The 18,773-nt window shown below is 42.3% G+C and overlaps 1 protein-coding gene across 3 annotated transcripts in view; it reads right to left on the bottom strand.

Moving 5' to 3' along the window:
• The window catches only part of NT5E (5'-nucleotidase ecto), a 153,067-nt gene that overhangs the window by 15,032 nt on the left and 119,262 nt on the right, over positions 1–18,773 (bottom strand). The window contains exons 8-9 of one of the 3 annotated variants that reach the window (XM_033937784.1): positions 13,465–13,665; positions 5,635–5,753 (exon numbers count right to left, since the gene is read on the bottom strand). In XM_033937784.1, coding sequence (XP_033793675.1) covers positions 5,635–5,753; positions 13,465–13,665 — 320 coding nt within the window. Of the gene's footprint in view, positions 1–285; positions 5,754–13,464; positions 13,666–18,773 lie in introns of those variants that run through there. The other 2 variants (XM_033937783.1, XM_033937785.1) reach the window with 2 other exon arrangements.

Raw genomic sequence — 18,773 nt, 5'->3', positions numbered from 1 at the left:
GTAAAATCAGATACCCAACATATGCAAATACAAGCACTTACATTTGCAAAACTATGGATAATCAACTTTATGTTTTGGATGTTTTTCTTATTAAAATGGCAGCTCTTAATGGTGTTGGCACTTACATGTGTAGTTCCTAGCATCTATATCGGTAGCTTTTACAATACACAGTACGTAGGAACTGTGTATGTCCCAACTTGGATGTCTCAAGTTCTATTTACAAGATTGTCTGTATAAAACTAGGCTTAATATTTTAAAGACTACAGAAATCGATAGATCTTTAAATGTTTAAAATTAAAATACTTCTTTTATTTAACAAAAATACAATAATACATAAAAGCCATTCACATATACCAAGTTCAAGAAGTATCTGATTAGTGGAAGGGATAACTTATTGCTTAATATATATATAACATTTTCTTCACTTGATATTGCTCTATAACAATGAAAAATAAATTGATATAAACATTTAATTTAAGGACCCCCCTCCCCACACACGTACTTTTTAATGCTAATCAGTTCATAAAAGAGGAGACTCTTTTGGCCTATTCCACCATTCTTTCATAAATATTTGGTATCATGATTATTCATTCACAACTATGTGGGGAATCTCTCCCAAATTCTTTTTTTTCATATGCTACATCTCTCAGGAAAGCACACAGCAGATTCTCTTAAAAAAAAGAAAATAGGAGCATACAAAACATACAGCCACATTTTAAAAAAATGATAGTACATGGCACCCAAATTCCACAATTAAGAGTTATCGTCACTATTCCACCCATGCAAGTGGCAACCCTCTGATATCTGGGAAGTCAATGGAATATAATTAGTTAAAATAAAAATGCTTTTGGTTTTCTCTTCTAAAGAATATATAGCACTTCTTTAAATGTACCTTTGAAAGAAAGGAATTCTTCAACAAAGGAGCAGCACCATTAAAGAAACATTGCTAGATATGAACTAGTTTTGCTTTGCCCAGTGAAAGAATGGCCAAATAAGGTCTGCCAAGACCCCATAAAGCTAAAAAGCTGACAGTATAGCAGTTTAATAATGTAAACATAGTCAGCCTGATTAAGATGTTTATTTCCACTCATTGTTCCTAGTCTCTGCATAGTAGTAATGGTGCTGAGACCGGGGACCATGCTCCAGGACTCTTTCTAGAACTTTTAATAACAGGCTCTAAAATCTGCCCTCATCAACAATCATGAGTCCTGTCTCCATGAACTATGAACACTATCAGGCCTAGTATTTACAATATTAAAGCAGCTTTTAATCAAAGAACAGTAGGGCCTGATAGTCAATGTGGGTAGGACAGGCTCCTGTTCGCTTAAATTGTGCTCAGCAGACAGGTCCAACCCAGGCAGTGCAGCTGAATACTGGCATTAATCAGCATATTAAGTCCAGGTGGGGAGAGGGCAATTCCAGAGGTGAAGTTGGTACTGGAAATATTTAGTGCCAGTGTCCACACAAGTTAACCTGGCATATTATTTCTACACTAGTTTTCTAGCCCGTTACATTAACAGGTGCTAGAATAGGTGTGTAGACTTAGGCATTTCTTTTTCTCTTCTTCTGTCTCTCCTCCCTGTCCAGCCGCACCCCTTCCATGCTCCCCCTGTCCAGCAGTAGCCCTTCTCCCTTCCTTTTAGCTACCCATATTCAGGCTCCCATTTTCCCTTCCCTATTTCCACCTTTTTCTCCCCATCCAGCATCATTCCAGCTTCTTCTCTCTCTCTTTCTGCTATCCCATCCAGCAACTGCTGTCTCTGGGGAGGATGGAGACAGTAGGCAAGGAGAACTAGGCTTCCTGTCGGGAGATGGGAAGTATATGTGCAGGGCTAGGTGGAGCCTGGTAGGGGATGCATAGAACATGTGCCTCCGAGGTGCAGGGTTCTTCCCTGTTCCTCAGAGGCCACTTTGGTAGGTAGTAGAGTACCTGTTGCATTCTTGGCATTCCGGTGTCTCCTCTGCCTCAGGTCCGGGCTGCCTCTTGTGGGCCGGGATTGCCGGGGGCGCCCTGTGGGACAGGCCGGGGCACGGGTCAGTAGAGGTGGGGGAGTTCGGGGTGGCAGTGCGAGTTCAGGTACATCTGGCGCTGGTGGGATTCAGGCTCCGGGGCAGTTGACTTGTGCATCAGGTACCAACGCATTCTGGTGCGGGGCCTCTGCCGGGCCATGGGGAGCTGGTTTGCCCACACTGCTTGTCTGTGAAGCTCGGTGTCCGGGCTTGTCGGGTAGGTGTTCCGGGCTGCGGGAGGAGTGGGTTGTGTCTGGGAGACGACAGGATAGCGCCGTAGCCTTTGACCGCCTCTGGCTACTCTCCCACATGCACAGGTGCTTCAGCGGGCCTTTTCGGGGGTGGGGCAGGGACCCATGCAGTCAGCAGCGTGACACTTGCAGCGTCGTCGAGGGAGGCGATGGGGAAACCACCACAGCCAGAGTTCTACTCTATTGTGCATGCAGCGACACGGATCATGAAGCATGGCCGCACGTAGTTTCAACTGCGCATGTGCGCTAAGGGTTTTATTATAGCAGATAAATAGAAGTCCTGACTTTGCCTGGCTAGCAAATAACAGATGCCAGCACTGATAACTACAAGATAATAGCCTGAAGCTGGTTGTCCCTTCTCTTCCATCCCTAAGAGAAGAAGGATCCCCCAAATGATTTGATACTATTCCCAAAAGCAGATCTCTCTCCTCAGCACATCCTACCAGAAAACAGACACCCCCCACCCTCCTGATCCTCAACTTACCCAACTGTAGCCCCCCACCCTGCCTACTTTACATTCCTTGGTGGGCTAGGGCAGGCAAGAACAAATCTCATTCACTCCTGCCCCTAGTAGAGCTTTCTCAAATTGGGTCAGAATCTGAAATGGAATCACAAAACCCACATTTGGGAAGGAAGGTCACAACTTGGGAAGGCTCTCCACAAGTACATCAAATTTTATGTGGCCAATATTACAGGGTCACAACCACAAAAAAAAAAATCAACAAACACTGTCCTCATGGCTCCTGGTGTAAAAAATGGCCATCGTGAGCTCTAGTGATTCTTGTGAGTAGTGTGTGGGGGGGAGCAGGGGGGGGAGCGGGAATTGAGAAAAAGATTGATTAGGTTGAGTCTTGCATAAGTTCCAGCAGCTAGCACATGTCCAGTGAGACCAGATATTCACTGCCAGTGCCTGAAAATGGCTTGGTATTGAATATCTAGGTCTAATTTAGTCAGTGATGGGCAATGCATATAACAATGTTGGCCACCACTAGATGAATATTCACTGGGTAATTTTCAAATCCCATCCTTGAAAACCTCCAATAGGTCTGTGTTTCAGGGTAATCAAAGCAAGTGAACTAATCTTATTTTTTAGAATGCTTGTCTGGACTATGTGGTTTAAGAACAAAGCAAAGCAGTTACACAGCAACATAGTAAATGACAGCAGATAAAGAACCAACAGTCCATCCAGTCTGCCCTATAATTACATGCATTACAATTTCATGATTAACTTAAAGTGTCTTTTATTTCTTTGTTGTTTCTGGGCCACAGACCTTAGATGTTCACTCACTACTGTCCTTAGGTTCCAATTACTGGAGATGCTATCGAAACCCACTCCAAACTATCCAAATCATTTCATCATTTGTGGGATTCAGACCGTAAAAGTCTGCCCAGCACCATTCTTATGTTCCAAATGTCTGGGGCTCCCGTTGAAGCTCTCCCTAAACCGAATAGCCACATACGGGACACAGTTAGAAGTCATTGAGTTAAAAGATTTTTGGGAAAAGCAGAGACAGTCTCTGCCTTGTTTCTTTATAGAGCTACATGCATCTAGGAGTGCTATAGAAGTGAACAGGAACAGTAGTAATGCTAAGCTTTAGCAGCAATGATCACTGCACAGAGCTCATCTGTCTATTGCAATGAATCTCAACTAGGGTGTTTGAGGACCCTAGAGGTGAGACACAGGGTAGTGGCAGCAAGAAAACACAGCAGGAGATGGGGCTACACAAGCCCTAATGATCCGACTTATTTTGTTGTGAGCTGCATTAATAAATAGTGCTTAATAAACTTTCACTTTTGGTGCACTCTACACACCAAATCTAAAATCACAGTAAGGGCTCCTTTTATCAAGGTGCGGTAGGTGGTTAACGCGCGGAATACCGCACGTTCAACTGCCTGCAGCGCTAGTCGCTAACACCTCCACTGACGAGGCGTTAGTTTTTTGGCTTGCCGCAGGGGTTAGCGCGTGATGAAATGTCTGACGCGCTAACCCTCGTAGTGCACCTTGATAAAAGGAGCCCCTATCACTTACTCCTGTAAGCCAAGAATCAAATTAAGACAAGAATGATGAGGCTTTTGAAGCTGTACTAGAGAGGGGAGAGAAAATGCAGGAGGAAATCAAGCTACAAGGATGGTAGAGGCAGACAGAAAGAGGGCGGAGATGCTTGGCTACAAGAGCGGAGTGAGGGAGATGGGAAGGGAAATGGCATATGGAAGAGGCGAGGAGGAGGAGGATGGTCAAATTGATGAGTGACAGGAGGATCATAAATACGGTGGGTAGAAATATGGTAATGGGGAGTGAAAGAAAGATGCAAGGGAATAGGAGACTGGGGAAGGAGTGACACAGTAGAAATAGCAGGGTACGGGGGTGAGAGAAGCAGATGAAAAGTTAAAGAAATGGAGGGTGAGAGAAGATGACAATTTCAGTGGAAACCAGAAAATATCAATGTCAGACAGGTGGAAGGAGAGAATGGACAGCAGCCACTGGAAATTTTTGAGTTAGCAGAAGACATACAGAAAAACAGGAAAGAGAAACTGGAAACAGAACTGAATAATAAAATATACTGACAAAGATAGGAAAAAGTTTCACACTGAATTTAACTGGAATATATTAGCTCTGTAAAATGTGCATCATATATGGCTTTGCATTGCATTCAATACAAAAAGAAATGCATTTCTGTTATTTCTCCAGTATTGTGCTACGTGCTGAGTCTGACTTCTTTGGGATATCCATTCATTTTAATTTTCATATTTATAATTTGTGACCCTTTGTACTGTATTTGGTATTTGTCTGTTCCTGTGTAGAAATTTGTAGCAGTTTCACTTGCTCTGATTTACCTGTAGTAGGTATATTGATGTTCTAGCGCCCAGTATAATATTCATTGGTAGGGCTCTTGCACAATGCTACTGTTGTATGCCAGGTTTGTTATTTGTAGGATTAGTTGGGATTATTTTCAGGCTTTGCATTATTTCACAGTGTGCCTGTTAGTACAGGATTTTATGACATGAGAATCAGAATATTTTTTAATATGGTGACTTCCATGGGGAAAAGTCCTAATTCTGAGCTGCAACTGTTGTTGTGGAAAGGTATGTTTTTTGTGGATGCAGAGCATGTTTACATTTAACTTATAAGAACTGTTATATTGTACTGTATCAGCCTGAAGGTCTATGAGGGTTGTGTATGCAATGTGTTACATACGTGAGCAATTTTGTCAAGTGTTTTCTAACCGAAAAATGGTTGAAAATCATTGGTTATACTTCAATCCCAAGATATATTACAGCTACAATTCTGATCTGTGATTATAAAAAATATATATCTATTTAAAAATGTATTTCAAAAGTACATAAGTAGCATTAGAAACATTATTGCACAAACCAATCTAAGGCTTCGATAAAGAAGATTCCCTGACGAAAATTGTATTCGACCTTCCACTGCAGGATAAACTTGTCCCATTGTACGAATATAATTGGAAATGACAGCAATATCCAAGTCACCTGAATAGAAAATAAAACACACAATATTTTTTGATCCTCCAGAATAACACATAGACAGATGAACAATATTGCTAAGCTATTTTTTATTTTTACTTAGCTCACAGCAACTTACAATCAGGTACTGTAAGCATGATTTCCTGTCTTCAAAACAAGGCAGAGTTTAGTGGGGTGCAACCAGGGCAGTTACCCTGCCCTTCTCACTTGCCACAACAGGCCCGCAACCTCCCAAACCTGCCAGTCTGGTCCCCATCATGTGTTAACAGCTTTGCTTCAGAGGGCTTACAATCTTACCCTCTCATTTTCTAAAATGCATTAATATAATAAGCACCGAGTAAACTAGACCAACTGAGATTAATAGGGCTTCTGTTATTTTTTTTCCTTTTTTAAATAAATTTCTTTAGTAAAATATTTGAAAATTCAAAAAAAACAACAACAAACTTTAAAATCTTATTTCAAAACATTCCTATACATTATTAAATACCAATAATTAACACTTTCCTTTCTTCTAAGCTTTTCAGCTGATACATTATTATAATATTAACCATTAAGAATATCCAAAAAGAAAAAACAAAAAGTATAACTAATCAAAATCATATTCATTATTAACATGATTATCCAAAGCCCCCCTCCCCCCTCCAAACCACCCCCACCCAAGAGGCCAGAAGGCAATACAGCTGATATAGCTTCAAACCCTTATGATTTATTCTGGTATAACAGAATCTTCTCAAGTTTTATATTTTAACCATACTTTTTGAAAATAAGATACTGTAACTGATTTCTTTTCATTGCAGTTAGTTTAGACATATTATAAACAAATTTTAGCTTGCATTGTAATATATTAATTGATGGTATATCTCTTTTCTTCCAATATGAAGCTAATACCATTCGGGCTGATGTCATAACTATCCCAATCCATTTCTTATGATGATCAAGATACCATATTTAATAGACAACATTCTTTAGTTTTGTACACCTGGTAGCCCAGCACCATTGATATAAAAATTATTAACTGGTCCCAAAAAATTTGCACCTTGGGACAATTCTACCAAATATGGATAAAATGGCCTTGAATTCCACACATTCTCCAACATTACATTACATTAGTGATTTTTATTCCGCCATTACCTTGCGGTTCAAGCCTATACTAAACATAGCTTTTTAAACGTACATATAATACCACTGATTTAGCATTTTATATCCATTCTCCACCATATTACTCAAAATACATATACATAAAGAACCTAGTTGTTTATTCCAAATATTTTGTTCATAAGTTTTTCAAGTATCTCTTCCCAAGCTGACTTATACCTTGAAGGTGGTATTATAATTTGAATAATAGCATTATAGAGTCGTGAAATACTCCCCCTACTTATTCCATGTTACAATGCCTTCTCAACTAATGTAGGTGGCTGAGTTAATTCTTGTAATACTCTTTTATAGTAAAAAAAATTTATTTGTCTATAATAGAATAGATCTTGATCCTCCAGTCCGTATTCTGATTTCAGATAGTCAAATGGGATTAGTTTTCCATCCTTTATTAATTGACCTAAAGATCTTAACCCTTGTTTTTCCCAATAGTAAAAAGCCTTTTCAATTTTCCCAGGAACAAAGGAAGGTGTAAATCTTATAGCTGATTCATTAAAAAAATTTCGAGAATCCATCAATTTAGTTCTTATCTTTATCCATAATGTCAAAATATATTGTATAATAGGATTAGTATTAAAAGCTAATTTTCTCAAATTCTCACTGGGCAACCATGGAATCACCCATAGAGGAATTCCCTCAATTAAATTTTGTTCCATGATTACCCAGCTCTTTTGAGGCTCACATTTCCAACTAATCAGATATTGCAACTGTGTTGCCTGATAATATGACTGGAAATGTAGAACCGCCATTCCACCAAGTTTTTTTGGCTGATATAACATATTACGTTGAACCCTTGGCTTTCTATTATTCCAAATATAGGTTAAAAGTTTTTTTCCAATCCTTTAAAAAATGAGGATGGTATTGGTACAGGAATTGCAGAGAACAAATACTATAACTTGGGGAGTACAATCATTTTGATGGAATGTACTCTTCCTAACCATGATACATTTAAATGTTTCCATCTATTCAGATCATGCATGATTTTATTAAGTAAATCTGAATAGTATATAATTCAGATATTGTTCTAGTTACATTCACCCCCAGATATCGCAAGTATTGTTTTGCCCAGTTAAAGGGTAACTTATCTTTGTATATATTCTTTCCTTCTCATTAAGGAGAGATCCAGTATCTCAGACTTATTTGCGTTAATCTTAAAGCCTGAAACCTGAGAGAATAGATTCAACAACTGCAGGACTACCGGAAGGGACTCAGTAGGATTGGCCAAAGTGAAAAGAATATCATCTGCAAATAATAATATTTTTTGTTCCACCTTACCACATTTTATACCATGTATATCTGGATGTTGACGAAACAATTGTGCCAATGGTTCCTTGGCTAAGGCAAATAATATAGGAGATAAAGCACAGTTACTTACCATAACAGGTGTTATCCAGGGACAGCAGGCAGCTATTATCACATATGGGCGACATCACCGACGGAGCCCCGATGCGTAAGCCTTGCAAGCAGACTTGCTTGTAGAAACTAGAACTTTTGAGTCAACCGCACTGCGCATGCGCGAGTGCCTTCCCGCCTAGCACAGGGCACGTCTCCTTAGTTCAGATAGCTAGCAGAGAAGCCAACCAGGGGAGGTGGGTGGGTTGTGAGAATAGCTGCCTGCTGTCCCTGGTTAACACCTGTTACGGTAAGTAATTGTGCTTTATACCAGGACAAGCAGGCAGCCTATTCTCACATATGGGTGACCTCCAAGCTAAGCAGAATGGGATGGTGGGAGTGTTGGCAATTTAGGAGAATAAATGTTGTAATACTGTCTGGCCAAAATGGCCATCATGGAGAAAAATCCAGACAATAGTGAGAAGTGAAAGTATGAACCAAGGACCAAGTAGCAGCCTTGCAAATTTCCTCAATAGGTGTAGATCTGAGGAAAGCTACTGAAGCTGCCATTGCTCTGACCTTATGGGCTGTGACTCTACTCTGTAGGGGTAATCCAGCCTGGGCATAGCAAGAGATACAAGCCGCCATCCAGTTAGAGATGGTACGCTTAGAGATAGGATGTCCCAACTGATTTGGATCGAAGAAGACAAAAAGTTGAGGAGCAGCTCTGTATGGTTTGGTGCGTTCCAAATAGAAGGCCAAAGCACGTTTACAATCCAGAGTATGAAGGGCTGATTCTCCAGGGTGAGAGGTGAGAGGCTTTGGGAAAAACACTGAAGAACAATGGATTGGTTGAGATGAAATTCTGAAACCACTTTAGGTAGGAATTTAGGATGAGTACGGAGAACCACCTTGTCATGATGGAACAAAGTGAAAGGTGGATCAGCAACTAAAGCTTGCAGCTCACTGACTCTTCGAGCAGAAGTGAGGGCAATGAGAAACACCACTTTCCAAGTGAGATACTTCAGATGAGCCGTAGACATTGGTTCAAATGGAGGCTTCATCAAGTGAGTAAGAACAACATTGAGGTCCCAAACCACTGGAGGAGTCTGAGAGGAGGTTTGACATTGAAAAGTCCTTTCATGAACCTGGAAACCACCGGATGAGCAGAAAGGGGTTTTCCTTCAATAGACTGATGGAAAGCAGCAATTGCACTGAGATACTCGGATCGATGTAGACGTGAGGCCAGAGGTGGATAAGTGCAAAAAGTAGTCTAAAACAGAAGATAGGGAGGAATGCTGAGGTTCTTTATCGTGAGAAAAACACCACATAGAAAATCTAGTCCATTTTTGGTGATAGCATTGTCTACTGGTAGGCTTTCTAGAAGCCTCTAAAATGTTTCTTACAGATTGAGAAAACTGAAGAGGAGTTATGTTGAGAGGTACCAAGCTGTCAGGTGTAGAGACTGCAGGTTGGGATGAAGCAGAGATCCCTGACTCTGTGTAAGCAGAGATGGAAAAACAGGTAGAAGGTATGGCTCCCTGCTGCTGAGTTGAAGGAGAAGGGAGTACCAAGGTTGTCTCGGCCACCGAGGAGCAATCAGAATAGCGCAAGAGGCCAAAAACTTCAAGCCCTTCTTTAGATACATAAAAGGGAAAAACCCTGCAAAAGAGGTGGTGGGACCACTGGACGACCAGGGAAGAAAAGGGTACATCAAGGAAGACAAACAAATTGCAGACAGACTAAATTCCTTCTTTGCGTCCGTCTTTACAAAGGAGGACACCGCAACAATACCAGAAGCAGTGGAAGTGTTTAAAGGAGTAATAGAAGACAGCCTCACCACAGTAGAAGTGGACCTGGACCAGATATACTATCAGATCAATAAACTTAAGTGACAAATCCCCTGGACCGGATGGAATTCAGCCAAGAGTCCTTAAAAAGAATTGAAGGTTGAAATCGGAGAGCTATTGCAAAAACTTGCCAACCTAACAATTAGAACTGGACAGATACCGGATGACTGGAAGATAGCGAATGTCACACCAATTTTCAAAAAAGGATCGAGAGGAGAACTGGGCAACTACAGACCTGTGAGCCTTATGTCTGTCCCTGGAAAAATGGTTGAAGCATTGATTAAAGATAGCATAGTCCGGCACTTGGATAACACAACCTGATGAAAGCCAGTCAACATGGCTTCAGGAAAGGAAAATCATGTTTAACAAATTTACTTCAATTTTTTGAGACCGTGAACAAACAAATTGATAGTGGAGAACCGGTGGACATAATATACTTAGACTTCCAGAAAGCATTCAACAAAGTTCCACACAAAAGACTTTTCAGGAAACTACAAAGCCATGGAATAGAGGGGAGATATACAAAGATGGAGAGGTAAATGGCTGGAGAACAGAAAACAGAGAGTGGGCATAAATGGGAAGTTCTTAGACTGGGAGAAAGTGACTAACGGTGTACCCCAGGGCTCGGTACTTGGGCCAATCTTATTTAATATTTATATCAATGGGAACATCCAGTGAGATCATCAAGTTTGCAAACGACACAAAGCTATGCCGGGCGATCAGATCGCAGAAGGATAGCGAGGAACTCCAGAGCAACTTGTGTCAGTTAGAGAAATGGCAGATGAAGTTTAATGTGGAAAATGCAAAGTAATACAATTAGGCAGAAAAAATAAGGAATACGAGTACAGAATGTCAGATGCAACTCTGGGTAAGAGCGAACAAGAAAAGGATCTGGGTGTACTGATAAGATAGGACCCTGAAACTGTCAGCACAATGTGCGGCAGTGGCAAAGAAAGCAAATAGAATGTTGGGCATGATAAAGAAGGGAATCGTGAGTAGATCGGAGAGGGGCATAATGCCGCTTTATAGAGCAATGGTCAGACCCCACTTGGAATACTGCATCCAACATTGGTCCCCCAACCTAAAGAAGGATATAAAACTGCTGGAGAGGGTGCAGAGACGAGCAATGAAACTAGTAAAAGGTATGGAGAAACTGGAATACGAGGATCGACTTAAGAAACTGTGATTATTCTCCCTTGAGAAAAGGAGACTGCGAGGGGATATGATCGAGACCTTCAAAATATTGAAAGGAATCGACAAAATAGAGCAGAAAAAATTATTTACATTGTTCAATTCGATACGGACAAGAGGACATGGAATGAAGCTAAGGGGGGACAAGTTCAGGAAAAATATCAGGAAGTTCTGTTTCACGCAGAGTGGTTGACACCTGAAATGCTCTTCCAGAGGAGGTTATTGCAGAATCGACCATCTAGGTTTCAAAAGCAAACTAGATGCACATCTCCTATGAGAGGCATAGAAGGAAATGGGTGACTAAAAATTACGCCAGGTGTACACCTGGCAGGGCCTCCGCATTTGCGGATCGCCGGACTTAAATGGACCAAGGGTTTGATCCGGAGATGGTGCTTCTTATGTTCTTATGGTGGCATGGTCGTTCTTCAACTTGACAAGAGTTTTGAGAATGAGAGGGAATGCATATAGGAAGAGATTCGTCCATTCCAGAAGAAAAGCATCTGCCTCAAGGCGATGAGGAGAAAAGATCCTAGAGCAGAACTGAGGCAGTTTGTGGTTGTGGGGAGCTGCAAAGAGATCTATCTGAGGCATTCCCCACTGTGAAAAAATGTGATGAAGAGGTGAAGAATGGAGTGTCTATTCGTGAGGTTCCAGAAGACGACTCAAGTTGTCCGCCAAGCAATTATTCGCCCCTTGGATGTAGACAGCTTTGAGGAAGGTGTTGTGGCAGATTGCCCAGTCCCAAACCTTCAGAGCTTCTTGACAAAGGGAGGAAGATCCCGTCCCTCCCTGTTTGTTGACATAATAAATGGCGACTTAGTTGTCTGTCTGAATGAGGACTACCTGGTCGTGAAGAAGATGTTGAAAAGCTTTGAGAGTTTTGAAAATCGCTCTGAGTTCCAACAGATTGACGTGACACTGACGATCCGTACTGGTCCAGTGGCCTTGAGTACAGAGACCATCGAGATGAGAGCCCTTCCTCATGTTATCCACACCATCAGGATGTCTACTCTATTGCAGATTTTGGTATCATGTACAAAGAGACAAATTTTACCAGACAGCCTTTCAACAATATCACTTGCAAAAATGTAAAAAAAAAAGAAGAGGCCCAAGAACTGAACATTGAGACACATCACTGTCCTCAGAGTGATTTCCATTTACTACTATCCTCTATCGCTGTCTAGTCAACCAAATCTGTCACTTCGGGGCCCATGCCAAAGACACAGTTTATTTATTAGACGCCTGTATGGAATACTGTCACAGACTTTGCTAAAATCTAATTCTCTCCCTCTAGCCAATTCTCTGGTCTCCCAGTCAAAGAAATTGATAAGATTTGTTTGATAAGATCTGCCTCTACTGAATCCATGTTGCTTCAGGTCCTGTAACCCTCTGGATTTCAGAAATTTCACTATCCTCTCTTTTAAAAGTATTTCCATTAATTTACTTACCACTGAAATCAGACTTTATGAGCCAGTAGTTCCCTACCTCTTTACATCGACTATAGAAACAGAAAAATTAAGGCAGATAATGACCATAAGGCAGACTGGCATATGGCAACTATGTATATGTTACTATATGACCTATCCAGTCTGCCATCCATGCCATCTAGTAAGCAGCAAAATTATTAGGAAAGGAGAAAACAAAATTGGCTGACAGAACTGAAAGATGGAACTGAGACTGGAGATGTGGAAAATAGTCACATTAGATTAAATTTGCATGATTTTCCAAATCCTTAAAGGGGAGTACCCACCAAACATACATATAGAGACCCCTAAGTTTCTGTGTAGATTAGTAGAGCCTCTAGAGCAGAGGTATCCAACCTGCGGCCCCGTGAAGTATTTTGTGCGGCCCCGGTCAAGGGCGATGCAGTGTTTTCCTCTGCTGCCCCTGGGTGTTTACCGTCTTGCCAGCTCCCTCCTCTGTGTTGCAGCCCCAGAAACATTTTTTCAGCCAAAGCGGTCCAGGGAAGCCAAAAGGTTGAACATCCCTGCTCTAGAGATTTCTATCATACAAAGTATTATGCTGTGACTTGTGTATATTCCTGTAGGTTCCGAAACTAGTAAAGCTGATAGTAACAGGAGGGAAACTGGAAATGGTTTAACACCAAAGCCCTAGGGATGTTGCCTGTCTCTAGAGTTCCAGTATAATACAATATGAAAATAAAAATGCATGCATAGAGTGCTTAAACTTACCACTGTCATGTTTTATTTGTTCATTTTTTAATACTGTGTACCCATCTCCTCCATTAACAATAAAAGAAGGAAGAATAACTTTATAGTCTTTGTCCATTTCCAAGGGTACATAAGAAGGAACACGACATTCTGTACAAAGAACATCCACTTTGACAACTCTATCTCCTGGATTTTGGGAAAGGTCATACACTATTTGTATTCCTGAGGGGAAAAATATGCATACCATTAACATCTGTTCTATGTATTACTTCTTTCCCTGCCATGCTGGTATTTTCTGTATTATATTGTAAATGTTTTCTGTCTTTATCTGTTTTTAAGTCCATTATTCTAATTTGTATTTTATCTGTATCCCATGTATTAGCTCACCTTGTTGTGAACCGCCTAGAACTTTTTCGGTATGGCGGTATATAAGAATAAAATTATTATTATTATTTTGCTTGATTAGACAGACAATTGCTAGGATTTTCTTTTTTTTCCAAGTTTCCAAATTTATTCAAAGTTTGCTACCCCGTACATATTTATTCAAAGTTTGTTACAACATACATATTTCTCCCTTCTCTCCTCTTGTCAAACTTATTCACTATAGAAACATTTAAAGGATAATAAAGAATAGGTTTGACAAGAGGAGAGAAGGGAGAAATATGAGCTACAATTACTGACAAGTCAGACATTTAAAGGAAAATAAAGAATAGGTTTGACAAGAGGAGGGAAGGGAGAAATATGAGCTACAATTATTGACAAGATAGGACAGATTGGCAAGTATAGGGGAAGGGTAGGAAGTGAATCTGCAGTGTTCCTACAAACCCTTACGGAGGAGGGGGGGAAGAAAAAGCAATTAATGAACCAACATTAATACAAGATAGTAATAGTATTACGTCTGAGAAAATGCATCATTAAAAAAAGGTTTTGAGGTCTATTTTGAACTTTTGTAAAGAAGTCTGTGAACCTAAGTGAGATGGTAAGGAGTTTCATAAGGTGGAGCCAACAACAGAGAAAGTTGTATTCCGAGTATAGTCAAACTATCTCACCTCCAACTCCTCCTCCTTTTTCTTCCCAGATTATGGTTGAGTAATTCCACGATAAGGTTCACAATAATGCTGCCCGATTCAGGAAAAAAAAAATTTGATTCAGCCTACTGAATCGATTTTTCGATTTGATTTTCCTGCCCAAGTGGGTGTTTTTTTTTTCAAACATCATGGTGGGTTTTATAGCCTCTTCCCCTTTGCCTTCTCCTACCCACACTAGTGTCCTCCAGGAATTTGTTCAAACCTTTCTTAAAACCAGCCACGCTATCCACTTTTACCACAACCTCTGGTAATGCATTCTGCTCTGTGAGGAGGGACCAAACCCTAGAGTTAGCTTGAGTAGACACTAAGGACAATATTCAAAGATTATGATATGGTTGTTCTATGTGAATTTTTCATTTTGCCCATGTGCTTTTTCTTCTCAAAGAGCACATATTGTCCAATCTATCATCCTCTCCAAACTTGACTATTGTAATGCCATTTACCTATGCTTAACAAAAAAAAAGCCTCCAAAGACTCCAGCTTATTCAGAACACGGCAGCCAAGCTGATTTTTGCAAAACGTAAATCTGACCACGTCTCCCCACTCCTGGCCAATCTTCATTGGCTCCCAGTGATTTCCAGAATCCAATTCAAATGCTCTTGCCTGGCTTTTAAGATTATTCACGGCATCCTTCCTTCCCTCATCCCACTTTCTTTCAACTCCTCGTGCCCTGACTCCACCAGGACCGCCCATAAATTAAAACTATCCTTCCCCTCCCTACATGGTATTCTCCACGCAGGTGAACTGGGAAAATCACTTCTTTTCAAAATCACAGGTCTCTGGAAGGACCTTACTATCCCGCTGCGGAACCTGAGCTCCCTCCATTTATTCCGCAAGCAACTAAAAACCTGGCTCTTCTCTAACATGTAATTTCTTTTCCCTTACTTTTCCACTCGATTTATAAACTTATGTAAACCTTTTCCTACCCTTTCTCATTTTTAAGTTCTTGTAAACCGTGCCAAGCTCTACTTCCGTGGAGATGATGCGATATATAAACTTAAGGTTTAGTTTAGTTTTGATGAAAAGATTGGAATATACAGTACGTACCTCCTAAATATTTAATCCAAATACCGCTGAGACATATTTCAAGTGAGACTAAAAATAGAGAATGACACGGGGAGCGATCCCCGCAGGCAGCTGCGGCGTGGCTGCGGTTTGGCTGCGGGTTATGGAGACTCCAAAGCCAAATCACCGCAGACACGGGGACAAAAGTTTTCACCGCCCGCAAAAACGGTGAAAAGATTTGTCCCCGCAGGCCAATGTACCCCCTTCTAGGAACCGCTATTTACCTGTGTTTCACCGTGTTCGTGACCGGGTGTTCGATGTCTCCGCCATGTTGTCTGTCTCCTCCAACTCTCGATCCAACTTGCACGTTGCCGCATTGACTCCGCCCCCCAATATACTGGCTCCTCATTTGTCAGATCAACCCTTCCTGCCAATAGAACCCGCCCCCCCCCCCCCCCGACGATCGCCGGCAGGAAGGTGCTCAGCCCTTCATACCGACAGAACCAGCCCTCCCCAACGATCGCGGCAGGAGGGTACCCATCCCCTCCTGCCTACCCCAACAGCCCCCCCCGACGATCGCAACAGGAGGATATCCAACCCCTCCTGCCAGCTCCCCAACAGCCCCCCTATGATCACTGGTAGGAGGGTGCCCAACCCCTCCTGCCGGCCTCCCCAACGGCCCCCTATATCGCCAATAGGAGGGTGCCCAACCCCTCCTGCTGGACCCTCCCCCAACGAACCCTCCCACCCCGGAACCCCCTTAGTCTTACTTTCCAAGTTGGACTGGACAGCTCCTCGCTCGTCTGGCCAGCAGGCCTGCCTCCGTCCAAATGAGGCGGGCCCGCCCCTCCCCTCCCCTGCCTAACCCACAGGATCCTAGGGCCTGATTGGCCCAAGCACCTAAGGCCCCTCCTATAGCGGGAGTGGCTTTAGGTGCCTAGACCAATCAGGCCCTAGGATCCTGTGGGTTGGGCAGGGTAGGGGCGGGCCCGCCTCATTTGGACGGAGGCAAGCCTGCTGGCCATACGTGTGAGGAGCCGTCCGGTCCAACTTGGAAAGTAAGACTAAGGGGGTTCCGGGGTGGGAGGGTTCGTTGGGGGGGGTCCAGCAGGAGGGGTTGGGTACCCTCCTATTGGCGATATAGGGGGCCGTTGGGGGGGCTGGCAGGAGGGGTTGGGCACCCTCCTACCAGTGATCATAGGGGGGCTGTTGGGGAGCTGGCAGGAGGGGTTGGATATCCTCCTGCTGCGATCGTCGGGGGGGCTCCAGCAGGAGGGGTTGGGTACCCTCCTGCCGGCGATCTTAGGGGAGGCCATTGGGAGGACCGGCAGGAGGGGTTGGGTACCCTTCTGCTGCGATTGTCGGGAGGGCCGTTGGGGGGGGGTCTACAGGAGGGGTTGGGTGCCCTCCTGCCGTGATCGCTGGGGGAGGGGAGACTTGCAGCCGTAGCCGCGGTCACTATGCTAATCACGGCAGGGAGATCTTTGCCGCGATTAGGTACAGCGGCCGCGTCTACTTACCATGTAGGCTAACATTGTAAGCATTAAAAGTACATGTCGTGTTTGTTTTTGTATAGTTATTAACTAATATTTAACTAAGTTTTAAAGTTTTAAAGAATGTTTCCTTTATACGTAAATAAAGAAAAGTATTTAAAATCGTACCCGTTTGAGGCTTTTATATATGCAGCGGTGACGGTGACGGGGCGGTGAATGGGGTGGCAGTGGCGGTGACGGGGCGGTGAAGGGAATGGCGGTGACGGGGCGGTGCAGAGGATGGTGAGACGGGGACGGGGCGGTGACGGGGACCAATTTTTTCACCGTGTCATTCTCTAACTAAAAACACAGGAGAAAGATTTCAACTTTTTTTTGCCATTTTAAAGAAGTAGAAAAGGTGGGATTAAGTAAAAACTGATTACTATACAGGCCCCCTTTTATTAAACCGTGATAGCGGTTTTTGGTGTCGGAAGCAGCGCGAGGCATTCAGCGAGGCTCCCGGCGCTAAAAAACTGCTATCGCGGTTTAATAAAAAGGGGCCTTGGAATCTAATCTACTACTACAGCTCCTTTCATTTTATCCTTGTTAGCGGACCAAAAATCCCAATCAAATGGGAAGATTTTTCTAAGAACAATGGTTCTGAAGGGATTATGACAGACTAAACCACAGTCCCTGTAGCACTTACCATGGCTTTCCTAGGAGTTAAAAGAGAGACATTAATTACAAGGCCTACAATCCCACCACATGCCCAGGACGTTGTTGTTGTTTGGAAGCAGTTCTGAGTGCTCCTGATTCATATTTTTTACTGTTCCTCTGGCATGGTGTTTCTGACTAACATAGAGAGTCAATCTATTTCTGAACAGTGGTAGCTCTTAGTGCTGTGTGAAAGGGGCAAGGCTTTGCTTGAGGGTGTGGCGCAGTGGTCAGAGCTACAACCTCAACACCCTGAGGTTGTTGGTTCAAGCCCCGCCCTGCTCCTTGTGACCCTGGGCAAGTCACTTAATCTTCCACAGCTCCAGTACTTGTATGTAAATCACTTTGAGTGTGGTTGTAAAACTACAAAAAGACGATATACAAGTCCCAATCCCTATAAGTTGAGATTGTGACCAGCTTTGGCAGGCTCTAGGAAAAGTCGAGCGCTGTTGAATCACAGGCTGCAGCACAGATGGTACTGTAGGAGGACTGAAGTGTTTTGGTGATTATGCGGCTTTGACAGCATTTATATGATGTAAAAGATAAGAAGATAGCAACAGACTACAAACAAGTGGAGAGTTCAAGTTGGGTGATGTTGTTATCTGTATTCTTCAGCTTCTATCCATACCATCAAAAAGACTTCTAGTTTAGGGTTGATTAGAACGTTTATTTACCACTATTCTCTCTGTTTAAATCTTTATTGATTTTCTAAAGTTAACAAAAATTCAATACAGTATCTATACAAATAATATTAATCATATATGCATTTATAATCAATCAAAATCCATACAACAACAAAAAAAAAAACCCACCCAACCAATATTTCGCAAGGGAATGAAACCATGACAGAAATATCCCCCTTCCACGCTCCCTCCTCCTGGGCATGTGTGTAATATACCAACAGGAACAAAGGAAAACCCAATTACAACGCATCCATAAAAGATATCAAAGGGCCCCAGATTAACTTAAATCTCTTAGTATGGCCCAGTATATCCACCTTCATTTTTTCAAATCTGTAAATTAAACATAAATTTGCCCACCAAAAATTAAA

The sequence above is a fragment of the Geotrypetes seraphini genome, chromosome 3 (assembly GCF_902459505.1).
Source record: "Geotrypetes seraphini chromosome 3, aGeoSer1.1, whole genome shotgun sequence".
NCBI lineage: Eukaryota > Metazoa > Chordata > Amphibia > Gymnophiona > Dermophiidae > Geotrypetes > Geotrypetes seraphini.
Note: the sequence above shows the minus strand (reverse complement) of the source record. Positions and strands in the feature narration are given on the sequence as shown.